This window comes from Ranitomeya variabilis, chromosome 2, assembly GCF_051348905.1.
Source record: "Ranitomeya variabilis isolate aRanVar5 chromosome 2, aRanVar5.hap1, whole genome shotgun sequence".
NCBI classification, from domain to species: domain Eukaryota; kingdom Metazoa; phylum Chordata; class Amphibia; order Anura; family Dendrobatidae; genus Ranitomeya; species Ranitomeya variabilis.
In genome coordinates this window covers 931,023,178-931,038,837 of record NC_135233.1, presented here as the reverse complement: position 1 = coordinate 931,038,837, position 15,660 = coordinate 931,023,178, and the positions used below count along the sequence as shown (strand labels likewise).

At 42.6% G+C, this 15,660-nt stretch overlaps 1 protein-coding gene across 2 annotated transcripts in view; it reads left to right on the top strand.

Moving 5' to 3' along the window:
• Positions 1-15,660, top strand: part of RSRC1 (arginine and serine rich coiled-coil 1) — a 464,928-nt gene that overhangs the window by 173,010 nt on the left and 276,258 nt on the right. For both annotated transcript variants that reach the window (XM_077290682.1, XM_077290681.1), the window contains exon 5: positions 1,775-1,811. In XM_077290682.1, the coding sequence (XP_077146797.1) occupies positions 1,775-1,811 (37 nt within the window). The remainder of the gene's footprint in view (positions 1-1,774; positions 1,812-15,660) is intronic.

The window sequence follows — 15,660 nt, the reverse complement described above, 5'->3', positions numbered from 1 at the left end:
CTCACTATACGGATTTCACACGGATGTCACACAGATGCTTACATGCGAGAAAATTGTATCTTTGCACTGCGCACGGATGACATACGGATCACTGTTCAGGGAGCATTTCTGCGATTCTCGTCCGTGTAAAACGGACCGATTTTTTTTTTTATATATATACGTTGTGTGTGACTCGAGCCTAAAGGAGATCCCCCAACATTAAACATAATGATATTTTACTTACTGATTAGAAGGGATCTGATTGTCAGGACCTTGCAAAAGAACAGGGGCAGCAGCATTTTTTCCCCTCCACAGCAGCACTGCCATCTATCTGCAGTGTAGGGGAGTGCAGCACAGCCCTATGTATGTGAACGGAGCAGTTCCCTGTACAGCAGTGCCACTTTGACAGTAAAAATTATGAAGGAGAATTGACCCCATAACTGAGCGTATTTACACCATTGTATAATAATTAGGAATATCCCTTTAAAAAAAAAATAAATAAATAATGTCTGCTGATTATTTTACCTTTTTTTCCCTACGGTTGGATTTTTTTGTTTCAATTTTTGCAAGATTGTTTCCACCAATCTCTCCCATCGGGAAACAATGTACAGTCTAAGTTATGTCAACGCTGCAGGTTTTTACTTGGAACCAGAGGTGACTCCAGGTCACCAATAAGCTGCAACCTTAGAAGGAAGATAGACTTTTCAATGACTGTCCAATAATACAGAAAATCTGATGGTTCAGAACCTGTCTGGTCCCTTTTAGGCTGCATTCATTTATATCTTCGGTTTTAAAGCTGAAATCTTAAAACAGGTAAAGTTTTACTTTTATTCTACTTCCACATATGTAGCAAATATTTTATATGTACCTGCCTGAAATTAGCTGGGCAAGGAGTTCGGCAAGCTGGAAAGCCCCCAAGCCAAATGTTAGGATTTGTTTCAGCTTTGTGGTAGTATGCTTTGGGATAGTGTGGTGCCACCTGCAGGTCATTTTTCCTTACTGCAGATTTATGAAAATTAATGTTTAATATGTATTTTGTGATCACATCGTGGATGTGCGGTTTGTTTGACTATTTTCTTGCTGAAGGGGTCAACTTTACCTTTCAAATGGTGTATCATTTATGTGTGTAGGTGCAGTATGAACGGAGATACAAAGTAATCACCGAAAAAGAGTGTTTTGCAACAATATAGAAGGATTATATCTACTACATATTGGGATAGGATCTTGGAGATGGGAATACCTCTTTAAAGGATTTTACTCCTGAAGCCAACTACTGTTCATATGTCAATAAGGGCATGTGGACATCATGGAGGAGAAGAAATGCTGGATGTGAGTCAGTGGAGCTCTGCTTTGTATTAATCTGAATGTCCGCCATATCATGATGTCGCCTACACAGACTGCGGCAGGTTCAATGTCTTGCTACCATCTGCTTCTTCCAACTAAATCACCAATTTGTTGGGTTCAAAAAACAACACCCAGAGTGATTAGCTTGTTACCTATTAGAGGGCGCAATATGAAAAGGGTTGACTATGGTGAAGCTTCCTCTCTTCTCTTTCTTATGAAGGTGTTTTAACCTTCGTTTGGAATATTCTTTATTAATATTTGATTTATCCCTTCTTACTTTCTCTTGTTTTACATGCGATGTTATAAATGTTTTACATCACAGTGTTACTACAGATGACTCGATACAAGACTGGTCAATATTTAAACGTCTGGGAGCTGTGGGCACACTTGAATAAATTGTGTTGGACAAGGATTTAGCAAGTATTTAGAACTTTTTTTTCTTCTCTTTCAGGGACTCGATAAACATCAAAGCTGGATTAGAACATCTGGTAAGTTCTACATTTCTCTTGAACATTTGCATCATCTTTGATATCTGCATTCCAAATGAACAGTTTTCAATGAGCTTTGAATACCTTGAATTGAGAAAGTCAACTATTTCCCAAAGGGTTCGCTTACAATTATTATGCGATGGGACTTACTCTTTCATTTAGTTTATCATCTCAAGGGAATATTAATTTTTTTTAAATTACCTTTTTTATTTTGATGTGGAGATGAAATAAAAGAGGGAATACAATCATTGGATTGATGATTGTTTTAATTACCAGCAATAAGAAAAAAAAATATTTGGCTGGAGATTTTTGGCACGGCAGGATCTGAAAAGAACAAATGTGTTCTACATGCACATATTGCATGCATAAATAAATATGGTAAGATACGATACATGTTCTTCATGTGTTTCTTTTTATCATGTATACGAGTTATTCTGTTAATTTATCTAAAGATGACATGCCAGCTCAGCTGAAATATCTGTCTTAGACAACACTGGTATTAACCATTAAAATAATAATATAAAAAAAAAAATAATAAATACATTTTATATACCGTATATACTCGAGTATAAGCCAACCCCCCTAATTTTGCCTCAAAAAACTGGGAAAACTTAATGACTTTAGTATAAGCCTAGGGTGGAAAATGCAGCAGCTACTGGTAAATTTCAAAAATAAAAATAGATACCAATAAAAGTAAAATTAATTGAGACATCAGTAGTTTAAGTGTTTTTGAATATCTATATTGAATCAGGAGCCCCATATAATGCTCCATACAGTTCATGATGGGCCCCATAAGATGCTCCATACAAAATACGCCCCATATAATGCTCCATACACTTTGATGGGCTCCATAAGATACTCCATATTAAAATATGCCCCATATAATGCTACACAAATGTTGATTATGACCCCATAAGATGCCCCATAGACACATTTGCCCATGTAATGCTGCACATGGCACCATACAGATATTTGCCCCATATAATGCTGTACATGGCCCCATACAGATATTTGCCCCATATAATGCTGCACATGGCCCCATACTGATATTTGCCCCATATAATGCTGCACATGGCCCTATACAGATATTTGCCCCATATAATGCTGCACATGGCCCCATACAAATATTTGCCCCATATAATGCTGCACATGGCCCCATACAGATATTTACCCCATATAATGCTGCACATGGCCCCATAAGATGCTCCATACAGATATTTTCCCCATATAATGCTGCACATGGCCCCATAAGATGCTCAATACAGATATTTTCCCCATATAATGCTGCACATGGCCCCATAAGATGCTCCATACAGATAATTTCCCCATATAATGCTGCACATGGCCCCATAAGATGCTCCATACAGATAATTGCCCCATATAATGCTGCACATGGCCCCATAAGATGCTCCATACAGATATTTGCCCCCATATAACGCTTCACATGGCCCCATAAGATGCTCCATACAGACATTTGCCCCATATGCTGTTGCTGTGATTAAAAAAAAATAAAAAATTACATACTCACCTCTCAAGCCCCCGGCACTTGCTATACTCACCTTTCCCGTTCGGCCGCCGCTGTGTCTTCCCCGTCCTCTGCACTGACTGTTCAGGCAGAGGGCAGCGCGCACTAATCGCGTCATCGCGCCCTTTGACCTGCGCGTCACTGCAGAGGACACGGAAGACGCAGCGGTGCTGACGGTGGAACGGGGAGCAGGTGAATATCGCCCACTGCCCCCACCATACTCGCCTGCTCCTGGGGCGTCTCTGCACGTCTGTTCCCCGGCGCCGGCAGCTTCTTCCTGTAGTGAGCGGTCACATGGTACCGCTCATTACAGTAATGAATATGCAGCTCCACCCCTATGGGAGTGGAGTGGGGTCCATATTCATTACTGTAATGAGCGGTATCATGTGGCTGCTCACTACAGGAAGAAGCTGCCGGCGCCCGGGAACCAGGGGCGTGCAGGGACGCACCAGGAGCAGGTGAGTATTATTACACATCTCCGCTCCCCCTCCCCTGCCGACCCCTGGGTATCACTCGAGTATAAGCTGAGAGGGTTACTTTCAGCCCCAAAAAAGTGGCCTGAAAATCTCAACTTATACTCGAGTATATACAGTATTTATTTGATACTAGAGGACGGTAATGTCACAATGGGAGCAGGCATGCAGCGCTGTTGTTGCCTAATGGTATCCTGTGATAATCTAATGACTTTTGCATCAGGGGACTTATGTGCTTGACTCCTACGCTTATATGCGTTGTTTTTGTCCCAGCGATGCTGTTGCTCTTCAAGAGTCTCATTTGCCCTTTGTTGTCTTCGACGTTGTGCCTTTTCTGCTTTCCTTTCATTGTCATTGGCATACTTTTTAGGAGGAGCCATGTTGGCGTTGATATTTGTTTTTTAAAGGGGTTTTCCCACTAACAAAAGTTCATTTTAAAAATTCTGTGTCTGACCGCATACCGAACATACCACAGCTCCTGGGCAGGGGAGGAAGCAAAAGACAATACAGCAGGAGATCGCAGAGGATACATTTTGTGAGGTTAAATATTTTTTAAAAACAGTCAGTGAAATATTTTACCTCATAAAATGAATCCACTGTGATCCCCTGCTGTAATGTCAGTATTGTCTTTTGCTTCCTCCCCTGCCCAGGAGATGTGGCATGCTACGTACACGGTCAGACACATTCAATTTTTTATATAAACTTTCGTTCGTTTTCGTTTCGTTTAATATGACCGGCTTCCTCTGCCTGTACACACGTCACGCATCTGCCGCCGGGATCAGCCGAATAATTCACTGCACATGCGCGTAATTTGCGTAGTCGCAGTAAATCAGACTGCCGCCATCTTTGTGCAGACAGATAGCGGCGGTCACATTAAAACTGCGCATGCACTCCTCCTGTACAAAGATGGCGGCAGTCAGTGAATCATTCAGCTGATCCCGGCGGCAGTGTGTTTGCGATGATGTTCAAATGGTGGTATCGCGCAAGAGGCTGTGTGAGAGTGTGTGTGTGTGGTGTGACGGTGATCCGCTGGTGGTACCGCACAATAGGTTGGTACCAGCAGCAGTTTCCATATTGAGACACCCATCACTTGGGTGTCCCAATATGGCGGTCGGTGAACTTTCTCCTCATGGAATTCTGGGATCCGGTGACATCTGAACTGGACAGGAAATGGAAACATTACAAGGCAATTATATAAATAGTGTATATGCAGGTGCTTCTCACAAAATTAGAATATCATCAATAAGTTAATTTATTTCAGTTCTTTAATACAAAAAGTGAATATGATATATTATATAGAGTCATTACAAACAGAGTGATCTATTTCAATTGTTTATTTCTGTTAATGTTGATGATTATGGCTTACAGCCAATGAAGACCCAAAAGTCAATATCTCAGTAAATTAAATAATTAACAAAAAACACCTGAAAAGGCTTCATAAGCGTCTAAAAAGGTCCCTTAGTCTGTTTCAGTAAGCTCCATAATCATGGGGAAGACTGCTGACTTGACTTATGACCAGAAGGCAGTAATTTACATACTCCACAAGGAGGGTAAACCACAAAAGGTCATTGCTAAAGAAGCTAGCTGTTCAGAGTGCTGTATCCAAGCATATAAATGTAAAGTTGAGTGGAAGGAAAAGGGACGTAGAAAAAGGTGCACAAGCAACCGGGATAACCGCAGCCTTGAAAGGATTGTTGAGAAAAGGCCATTCAAATATTTGGGGGAGATTCAAAAGGAGTGGACTGCTGCTGGAGTCCTCACTTCAAGGGCCACCACACACAGAGGTATCCAGGACATGGGTTGGAAGTGTCGCATTCCTTGTGTCAAGTCACTCGTGACCAATAGACAACGCCAGAAGCGTCTTACCTGGGCCAAGGAGAAAAAAAACTGGACTGTTGTTCAGTGATCCAAGGTGTTGTTTTCAGATGAAAGTAAATTTTGCATTTAGAAATCAAGGTCCCAGGGTCTGGAGGAAGAGTGGAGAGGCCACAATCCAAGCTGTTTGAGGTCTAGTGTGAAGTTTCCACAATCGGTGATGGTTTGGGGAGCCATGTCATCTGCTGGTGTAGGTCCACTGTGTTTTATCAAGACCAAAGTCAGCGCAGCCTTCTACCAGGAGATTTTAGAGCACTTCATGCTTCCCTCTGCCAACAAGCCTTTTGGAGATGGAAATTTCATTATCCAGCAGGACTTTTCACCTGTCCATACTGCCAAAAGTAGCAATAGCTGGTTTAAAAACAACAGTATCACAGTGCTTGATTGGCCAGCAACTCGCCTGACCTTATCCCCATAGAGAATCAATGGGGTATTGTCAAGAGGAAGATGAGATACCAGATCCAACGATGCAGACATGCTGAAGGCTGCTATCAAAGCAACCCGGGCTTCCATAACACCTCAGCAGTGCCACAGGCTGATCGCCTCCATGCCACGCCACATTGATGCAGTAATTGATACAGAAGGAGCCCCGACCAAGTATTGAGTGCATTTACTGAACATACAGTTAGGTCTATATATATTTGGACAGAGACAACATTTTTCTCATTTTGGTTATAGACATTACCACAATGAATTTTAAACAAAACAATTCAGATGCAGTTGAAGTTCAGACTTTCAGCTTTCATTTGAGGGTATCCACATTAAAATTGGATGAAGGGTTTAGGAGTTTCAGCTCCTTAACATGTGCCACCCTGTTTTTAAAGGGACCAAAAGTAATTGGACAGATTCAATAATTTTAAATAAAATGTTCATTTCTAGTACTTGGTTGAAAACCCTTTGTTGGCAATGACTGCCTGAAGTCTTGAACTCATGGACATCACCAGACGCTGTGTTTCCTCCTTTTTGATGCTCTGCCAGGCCTTCACTGCGGTGGTTTTCAGTTGCTGTTTGTTTGTGGGCCTTTCTGTCTGAAGTTTAGTCTTTAACAAGTGAAATGCATGCTCAATTGGGTTGAGATCAGGTGACTGACTTGGCCATTCAAGAATATTCCACTTATTTGCTTTAATAGACTCCTGGGTTGCTTTGGCTTCATGTTTTGGGTCATTGTCCATCTGTAGTATGAAACGACGACCAATCAGTTTGGCTGCATTTGGCTGGATCTGAGCACACAGTGTGGCTCTGAATACCTCAGAATTCATTTGGCTGCTTCTGTCCTGTGTCACATCATCAATAAACACTAGTGACCCAGTGCCACTGGCAGCCATGCATGCCCAAGCCATCACACTGCCTCCGCCGTGTTTTACAGATGATGTGGTATGCTTTGGATCATGAGCTGTACCAAGCCTTCGCCATACTTTTCTCTTTCCATCATTCTGGTAGAGGTTGATCTTGGTTTCATCTGTCCAAAGAATGTTCTTCCTGAACTGTGCTGGCTTTTTTAGATGTTTTTTAGCAAAGTCCAGTCTAGCCTTTTTATTCTTGATGCTTATGAGTGGCTTGCACCGTGCAGTGAACCCTCTGTATTTACTTTCATGCAGTCTTCTCTTTATGATAGATTAGGATATTGATACGCCGACCTCCAGGAGAGTGTTGGTCACTTGGTTGGCTGTTGTGAAGGGGTTTCTCTTCACCATGGAGATTATTCTGCGATCACCCACCACTGTTGTCTTCCGTGGGCGCCCAGGTCTTTTTGCATTGATGAGATCACCAGTGCTTTCTTTCCTTCTCAGGATGTACCAAACTGTACATTTTGCCACTCCTAATATTGTAGCAATTTCTCGGATGGGTTTTTTCTCTGTTTTCACAGCTTAAGAATGGCTTGTTTCACCTTCATGGAGAGCACTTTTGACCGCATGTTTACTTCATAGGAAAACCTTCCAAATGCAAGCACCACACCTCAAATCAACTCCAGGCCTTTTATCTGCTTAGTTGAGAATGACATAATGAAGGGATTGCCCACACCTGTCCATGAAATAGCCTTGGAGTCAATTGTCCAATTACTTTTGGTCCCTTTAAAAAACAGGGTGGCACAGGTTAAGGAGCTGAAACTCCTAAACTCTTCATCCAATTTTAATATGGATACCCTCAAATGAAAGCTAAAAGTCTGAACTTCAACTGCATCTGAATTGTTTTGTTTAAAATTAAATTGTGGTAATGTCTATAACCAAAATGAGAAAAATGTTGTCTCTGTCCAAATATATATGGACCTAACTGTACATTTCAGTAGGCCTACATTTCAGATTTTAAAATCATTTTTCAAGCTGGTGTTATAAAGTATTCTAATTTACTAAGATAATGATTTTTGGGTGTTCATTGGCTGTAAGTAATAATCATTAACATTAACAGAAATAAACACTTGAAGTAGAACTCTGTTTGTAATGACTCTATATAATGAGTTTGTGTTGAAGAACTGAAAAAAAATAACTTTTTGATGATATTCTAATTTTGTGAGAAGCAACTGTATATACACTATACTAAGTACATATATAAAATTAATTTAATTTATTTTTTTTCAATAGCTAATACTGGTATTGTCTAAGACAGATATTTTAGCTGAGCTGGCATGTCATCTTTAGATAAATTAAAAGAATATACATAAAAAAAAAAGAAATGCATGAAGAACATGAGTAAGATTGGGCACTGAGTATTTTAGTGTAAATCGCGTAGTACGTAATGTTTTCTTTGGTCTGTCTGTAAACAGGCATGCACAAGTTTACTGATTGACGGTCGTTTTGTGCTGTAGGTCGGTCCATGTAAATGGGCCTTAACTCTTTATCAGATGCAGCACTTTGGGGGAAGGAGTCCTCTTAATGCAGTGCGCACTCTACAGGAGGGCCGGGCTTGTCGGGAGCTCATGAGTAGTGAGGGAGGGCTACATCTAATAAAGGGTAATTTTGTCCAAATGTACAGGACACACAAACATAATAGACCAGTTAAGAGGGCTTTTCGGGACTCATTTTTTTTTTTTTTTTCTACTACGTACTTAAGAACTAACAAGTGGGCACAGACGCACTTCTGCCGGTGATATAGCAGGTTCTTCTGATATCACAGCGCAACCCCCCCACTACCGGCTTGACATCGGCAGTTGCGCCCTGTCGACAGAGCAGCCCAGAAGAAGAAGAGCTGCTCTGTTAAAGGGGGAGCCGATTAATTGCTGACAGGATCGGTCGGTCACCTCTCTGAGCTAGCCTCAGGTAGAACAGGCAGGTAGTTGACACTGTTATCAACAACCTGCCTGTTACTTTTTAGGCCCATAGTGTAAAAAAAAAATAAAAAGAAAGAAAGAAAATAGTCCTGCACAACCCCTTTAAATCAGTGTGTCTTTCACTACTTTATTCTTCTTGAGTATTTAATCTCCCCCATAATCCGGAGGAAAAGTGCCAGCATTCCTTCGTTTATATGCTTACAAGTGGCCATCAGGTGACTGCTGCCGCCAATCAGTGGCGGAAGTGGCCACTTACCGTACTACCTGCTGCCATTGCTCAGTGCCTTTGACCCTATGGTTTCAGTGGTAGACATGATCACCTCTTCATTGAAGTCATGGAATGGTTCAGAATTCAAACCTGTTTGTTCTTCAGAAAGATGGGTCACAAATATCCGATTCTCCCTTACCTGAATATTAGGACAAAGTGGATAATATGGATAAATTGGTTTTCACCTGTGAAGACTTTATTATTGTTAACCCCGTGTCTGCTTGTGGTAAAGTCACAAGGTGTTGTAGTGTTTGTGTCAGGACTCTGAACATTTTTTACCTTTTGTGCATTACTGCCCTTTTCCAAGATGGCATCTTTGGTCTCATTTGCACTGTGTCTTCCTGCTATAAAACTCCACCCCAGCCTTCAGTCTGTGCTAGAGTATTCTGCCTTGCATCCAGCTCCTGACCTCTGATTACTCCCTGGCTATACACCTGCTCCTGTGAACCTGTGTGGTGATCCTGCTACTCAGCTCTGAGTTCCTGCTGCATACACAAGTTTCCAGTAATCCTCCTTCATCTGCTGCGCGTGTTTACTTCCAGCTGCATTTGCTGGACATGTAAGCTGTTTCTGTTTTGCAATAACCTGAGACTATTAACCAGGCCTCCCTGGTTGAGCTAAGATATGATTTGAACTGCCTAATAAGCATATCTATCTGTGCCTGGACTAAGACAAGGATTTATTCGTGTCAAGTATCCTCAAGAATAACTGTGCTTCATAGACTTTCCGCTTGATTGCATTTTGCTCTGAAGTTTCCTATAGACTGCTAAGCTGCGTTTATTATTTGCACCAAGTGTTGTGGACTTGAGTTTCTCTCTGCACCTGTTTGAATCACCGTGTGATAATATAGACTTTACCACTTATAAAACTGTGTCCTGTAGTTGTCTTGTTCCACGCAAAGAGTCTCCTGAGTTATCCCCTATAATTATTACAGTTTGCCACACTTCAAGCAGAAAAGCCTCTCTTCTCATAGGACATTTCTGAAATCCGTGGTAACATCTGCAGCGTAAATTGCCATTTTGTGAGTTTTAATCCGCGGTCATTTTAAGATTTTTAAAAATCTCCTCTACAACGCTGGTTCTGTAAAATGCAATGTTTATTTCATCTAGAAAATTGGCTACATTTACATCCCATAGAATTGTACCTTCATGCCGCATTCCATCTGGTCAGTCCCTTGTAACGGCTGCCCATCAAGCTGCTGTACGCTCCACCATTAGCGGCTACTGTCGGTGGCAGCATTGTGTCCTCCAGACTACGTGCCACCATTGGCAGTATTTCTTTGGATAATACATGGGAGTCCGGAGCTTGAGGACACCCGCTGTGATGAACATGTCATGAATAAGGGAGAATGTCCGTTATTTCTTACTAGAATGGAAGGTATTGTCATGTGATGTGCACACTTGTACACTTTTTCTGTCTAGATTTATTACATTTCCTCACCAATCCTGTGATCTCATTGCCCTACTGATCATGTAGCAGAATATTCTTGACCTTTTTGTCCTTGTGGGCAAGAAATGCTGTTGTGCCGTTGTAAGTAATGTCGAGTAATCCATCATTAATAGCTTGTGGTTTATTAAGAGATAACTGTATGTTCTCCCGTTGTTTCTTGTTAATCAATACTTGCAAATGTGTTTCAATGCAGGCAATTTCCAGGCTGATTTATTTTGTCTGTTTGTTTAAAAGAGCACATAAATGTAGATGATTATAAAAGGAACAGCACATTTCTTTCCACATAAAATCTAATCTAAATGAAGGGATGAAGTCCAGACCCACGCTGAATCATTCCAAATGAGAAATGAGCTTTTATATGGCCGTGTAAGAGATTTGCTAGAACGGTTAGAATCTGTAAGTGCTGAATGTAATTGGTTGTCATTTAATATATGGCAGCTATGAAGAGCGGTATGGAAATGTAATCATTTCTGATGAATCCATGTGATACTGGTTGAGGATTTTTTTGGGCATATCAATAATTCTAGCCTACATTGAAATGCTCAATTAGTGCAAGCATTGCTACATTTGATTTAACCCTTGGATGAGGACCTAATGTGTGTGTTGTATCATTTGTTCTAATATATAGTTTTATGATACAGTCTAGACAGATATGTGGGATCAACACTGATGTGTGGCTTTTATATATTCAGTTATTTATGATGAAAAAAAGCTTGTTTGTGGGTTTTACACGAGGACCTAGGATTTTAACAAATACGGCTTCATGTGCCTTGTTGCATTTAAAGTGCTAAAAAATGTGTCTCAAGGCAGACTATAGACTACCAGTCAAAAGTTTAGATGCAACTGTTCATCCAATGGTTTTTTCTTAAGGCCCCGTCACACACAGCGACGCTGCATCGATACAGACAACGATCCCGATCGCTGTTTCGTCGCTGTTTGGTCGCTGGAGAGCTGTCACACAGACCGCTCTCCAGCGACCAACGATGCCGAGGTCCCCGGGTAACCAGGGTAAACATTGGGTTGCTAAGCGCAGGGCCGCGCTTAGTAACCCGATGTTTACCCTGGTTACCAGTGTAAAATGTAAAAAAACAAACAGTACATACTAACCTTCGCGTCCCCCGGCGTCCGCTTCCTGCACTGACTGAGCGCCGGCCCTAACAGCAGAGCGGTGACGTCACTGCTGTGCTGTGGTTTCACTTTACGGCCGGCAGTCAGTCAGTGCGGGAAGCAGACGGCAAGGGACCTGACGGACACCGGAATGTGAGTATGTACTGTTTGTTTTTTTTTTAACATTTATGGTAACCAGGGTAAACATCGGGTTACTAAGCGCGGCCCTGCGCTTAGTAACCCGATGTTTACTCTGGTTACCAGTGAAGACATCGCTGAATCCGTGTCACACACACCGATTCAGCGATGTCAGCGGGACCTCAACGACCAAAAAAAGGTCCAGGCCATTCCGACACGACCAGCGATCTCACAGCAGGGGCCTGATCGCTGGTACGTGTCACACATAGCGAGATCGCTACTGAGGTCGCTGTTGCGTCACAAAACTTGTGACTCAGCAGCGATCTCGCTAGCGATCTCGCTATGTGAGACGGGGCCTTTAGTCTTATTGAAGTGTGCACATTTTAGATTCAAACTGAAGGCAGCAAAACCACAAAGCTACGCATATGGTAACAAGCCAGAAGGAAACACAAGTGATACAGTCCAGAATATGTGTTAAAGAAGTTGTCCACTACTATAACCTTTTTTTTTTTTTTTCATAAATCTTGCTATTATGGGCCACTGAAAACATCTATTGTGTTTATTTTAGCAATATTACCTTTTATCATGCTGTAGCAGCACATTTTAGTGCTGGATTCAGCTCTCATGGGGTTAATCGACAACTTCCTTTCTCCTGAGTCATTGTGCTCTAATACTACAAGTTCCATGATGCATTGCACTGCTACTAAGCCTGAACCTAGCACACCCCCTCCGAAACACACCCCAACCCCTCCCTCCTCTCCCTCCTCTAGCTTCAAAAAGATTTGTGATGTCATTTCTGTCCGACCTCCTCTTTTACATGTGTCCAACCCACACTCCATTACACACAGATAGAGGGATAGATAGATAGATAGATAGATAGATAGATAGAGAGATAGATAGAGGGAAAGATAGATAGATAGATAGATAGATAGATATATCTATGTCTATTTCCATAGATATGTCCATATCCATGTTTCTAAACCCCTTCACCCCCTGGAGCTTTTTTGTTTTCGTTTATCGCTCCCCTTCTTTCCAGAGCCATAATTTTTCCGTCAGTATGGCCATGTGGGGGCTTATCTTTTGCAGAACAAGTTCTACTTTTGAACGACACCATTGGTTTTACCATGTCGTGTAGCAGAAAATGTGAAAAAAATTCAAAGTGCAATGAAATGGCAAAAAAAGTGCAATCCCACGCTTGTTTTTTGCTTGGCTTTTTTGCTAGGTTCACTAAATGCTGAGGCTGTGTGCACACGTTGCGGATCTGATTGCAGATCCGCAGCGTTTTTTTGCTGCACTGAATTGCATCAAATCCGCAGTGTAGTGTACAACCAATGTAAGTCTATGGGAGCCGCAGACTTGTGCACATGCTGCGGAAAAAGCCGCACCGAAACCGCACCAAGAACTGCATCAAAACCGCACCAAAAACTGTATCAAAACCGCACCAAAACTGCGAAACTGCACCAGGTTTTGATGCAGTTTTTGGTGCAGTTTTTGGTGCAGTTTTTATGCTTTTTTTGGTGCGGTTTATGCGCGGTTTTAATGCCGTTTTTGGAAATAAGTAAATAAACGGAAAATGTGCATGATTTGAATGGAAACATGCATGAAAAACGGATTCCAAGGCCGGATTCATCATTTCACAGCTCAGTTTCATACTTTTTTTGCCGGATCCGTCGCTGTGCGTTTTTTCGCCAGACAGAAAAAACGTTCCTCTGTATGTGTTTTCCATCCGGCGGAAACAGCTTTTTTGACGGATCCGGCAAAAAACGGATGAAACTCTATGAGAAAAAGACGGATCCGTCGGAAAAAAATGGATCCGTTTTTTTCAAAACTCGCCGGATTGTGCCTCACGGCAAAAACCTGATGTGTGAAAGCAGCCAAATATATGGATAGATACATCTATGTATCTATAGATATATCTATAGATAAATATATCTATAGATAGATATATCCATAGATATATAATAGAAAGGCCGATGTTTCTATAAGGCTACTTTCACACTTGCGTTTTTCGCAATCCGTCTTTTTGGGAAAAAAACGGATCCTGCAAATGTGCTCGCAGGATGCGTTTTTTACCCATAGACGTGTATTAGTGAAGGATCGCGACGGATGGCCACACGTCGCGTCCATCGTGCAACGGATGCGTTGTGTTTTGGCGGACCGTTGGCACATCCGTCACGTCTGCCATTTTCTACCGCGCATGCGCGGCCAAAACTCCGCCCCCTCCTCCCCGGACTTCAGAATGGGCAGCGGATGCGTTGAAAAACTGCATCCGCTGCCCACGACGTGCACAAATTTCACAACGTGCGTCGGTACGTCGGCCCAACGCATAGCGATGGACCCGTGCCGACGCAAGTGTGAAACAGGGCTTAATGAGCGTTTAATTTAATAAAAAACTGAAAAAAACGGCGTGGGCTCCCGCGCAATTTTCTGCGCCAGAGGGGGAAAGCCGACGGCCGAGGCCAATATTTGTAGCCTGCTATGAATATCAGCCCGCAGCTGTCTGCGTAGCCTTTACTGGCTATTAAAATAGAGGGGACCCCCCAAAAAAATGACGTGGGGTCCCCCTATATTTTATAGCCAGAAAGGCTACGCAGACAGCTGCGGGCTGATATTAATAGCCTAGAGAGGGGCCATGGATATTGGTCTCCCCCCCCCCCCCCCCCCGGCTACAAATACCAGTCCGCAGCCACCCCAGAAATGGCGCATCTGTAAGTCTACGTTCACATTAGCGTTCGGCGCCGCAGCGTCGCCGCATGCGTCATGCGCCCCTATATTTAACATGGACATGCATTGTGCTGCGTTTTGCGACGCATGGGTTTTGTTGGGCGCAGAGGACGCAGCAAGTTGCATTTTTTTTGCGTCCAACTTTCGGCCAAAAAGGACGCATGCGTCGCAAAACGCAGCGTTTTAGCGTGCGTTTTGTTGCGTTTTTGTTTGCGTTGTGCGTTGCGTCTCCGACGCTGCGGCGCACAACGCAAATGTGAACGTAGCCTTAGATGCGCCACCAATTCCGGCACTGAGGCTGGTTTCACACTTGCGTTTTTGGACGCTGCGTTTTAGCGCTAAAAAACGCATGCGATTTTTTCCTATACTTAACATTAAAAACGCATGCGTTTTTGAACGTGCGCGTTTGTTTGCGTTAAAAACGCATGCGTTTTTATAGAAAAAAAAATGAAAAAACACTGAAAAACCACCCACCACCATCAGGGTGATAAAGGGATCCAAACCCTAACCCTACCCCTAACCTCACCCCTAACCGTTTAATGAACATTTTATGACATAGTGCCACGATATTTCAGTGCCACGTATGTAAGTGCCACGTATGTAAGTGCCACGTATGTAAGTGCCACGTATGTAAGTGCCACGTGCCACGTATGTAAGTGCCACGTATGTAAGTGCCACATATGTAAGTGCCACATATGTAAGTGCCACGTATGTAAGTGCCACGTGCCACGTATTTAAGTGCCACGTATGTAAGTGCCACATATGTAAGTGCCACATATGTAAGTGCCACGTGCCACGTATGTAAGTGCCACGTATGTAAGTGCCACGTATGTAAGTGTCACGTATGTAAGTGCCACATATATAAGTGCCACATATGTAAGTGCCACGTATTTAAGTGCCACGTGACACGTATTTCAGTGCCACAGATTTAAGTGCCACGTATTTCAGTGCCACGTGCCATGTATTTCAGTGCCACGGATTTAAGTGCCACGTATGTAAGTGCCACGTGCCACGTATTTCAGTGC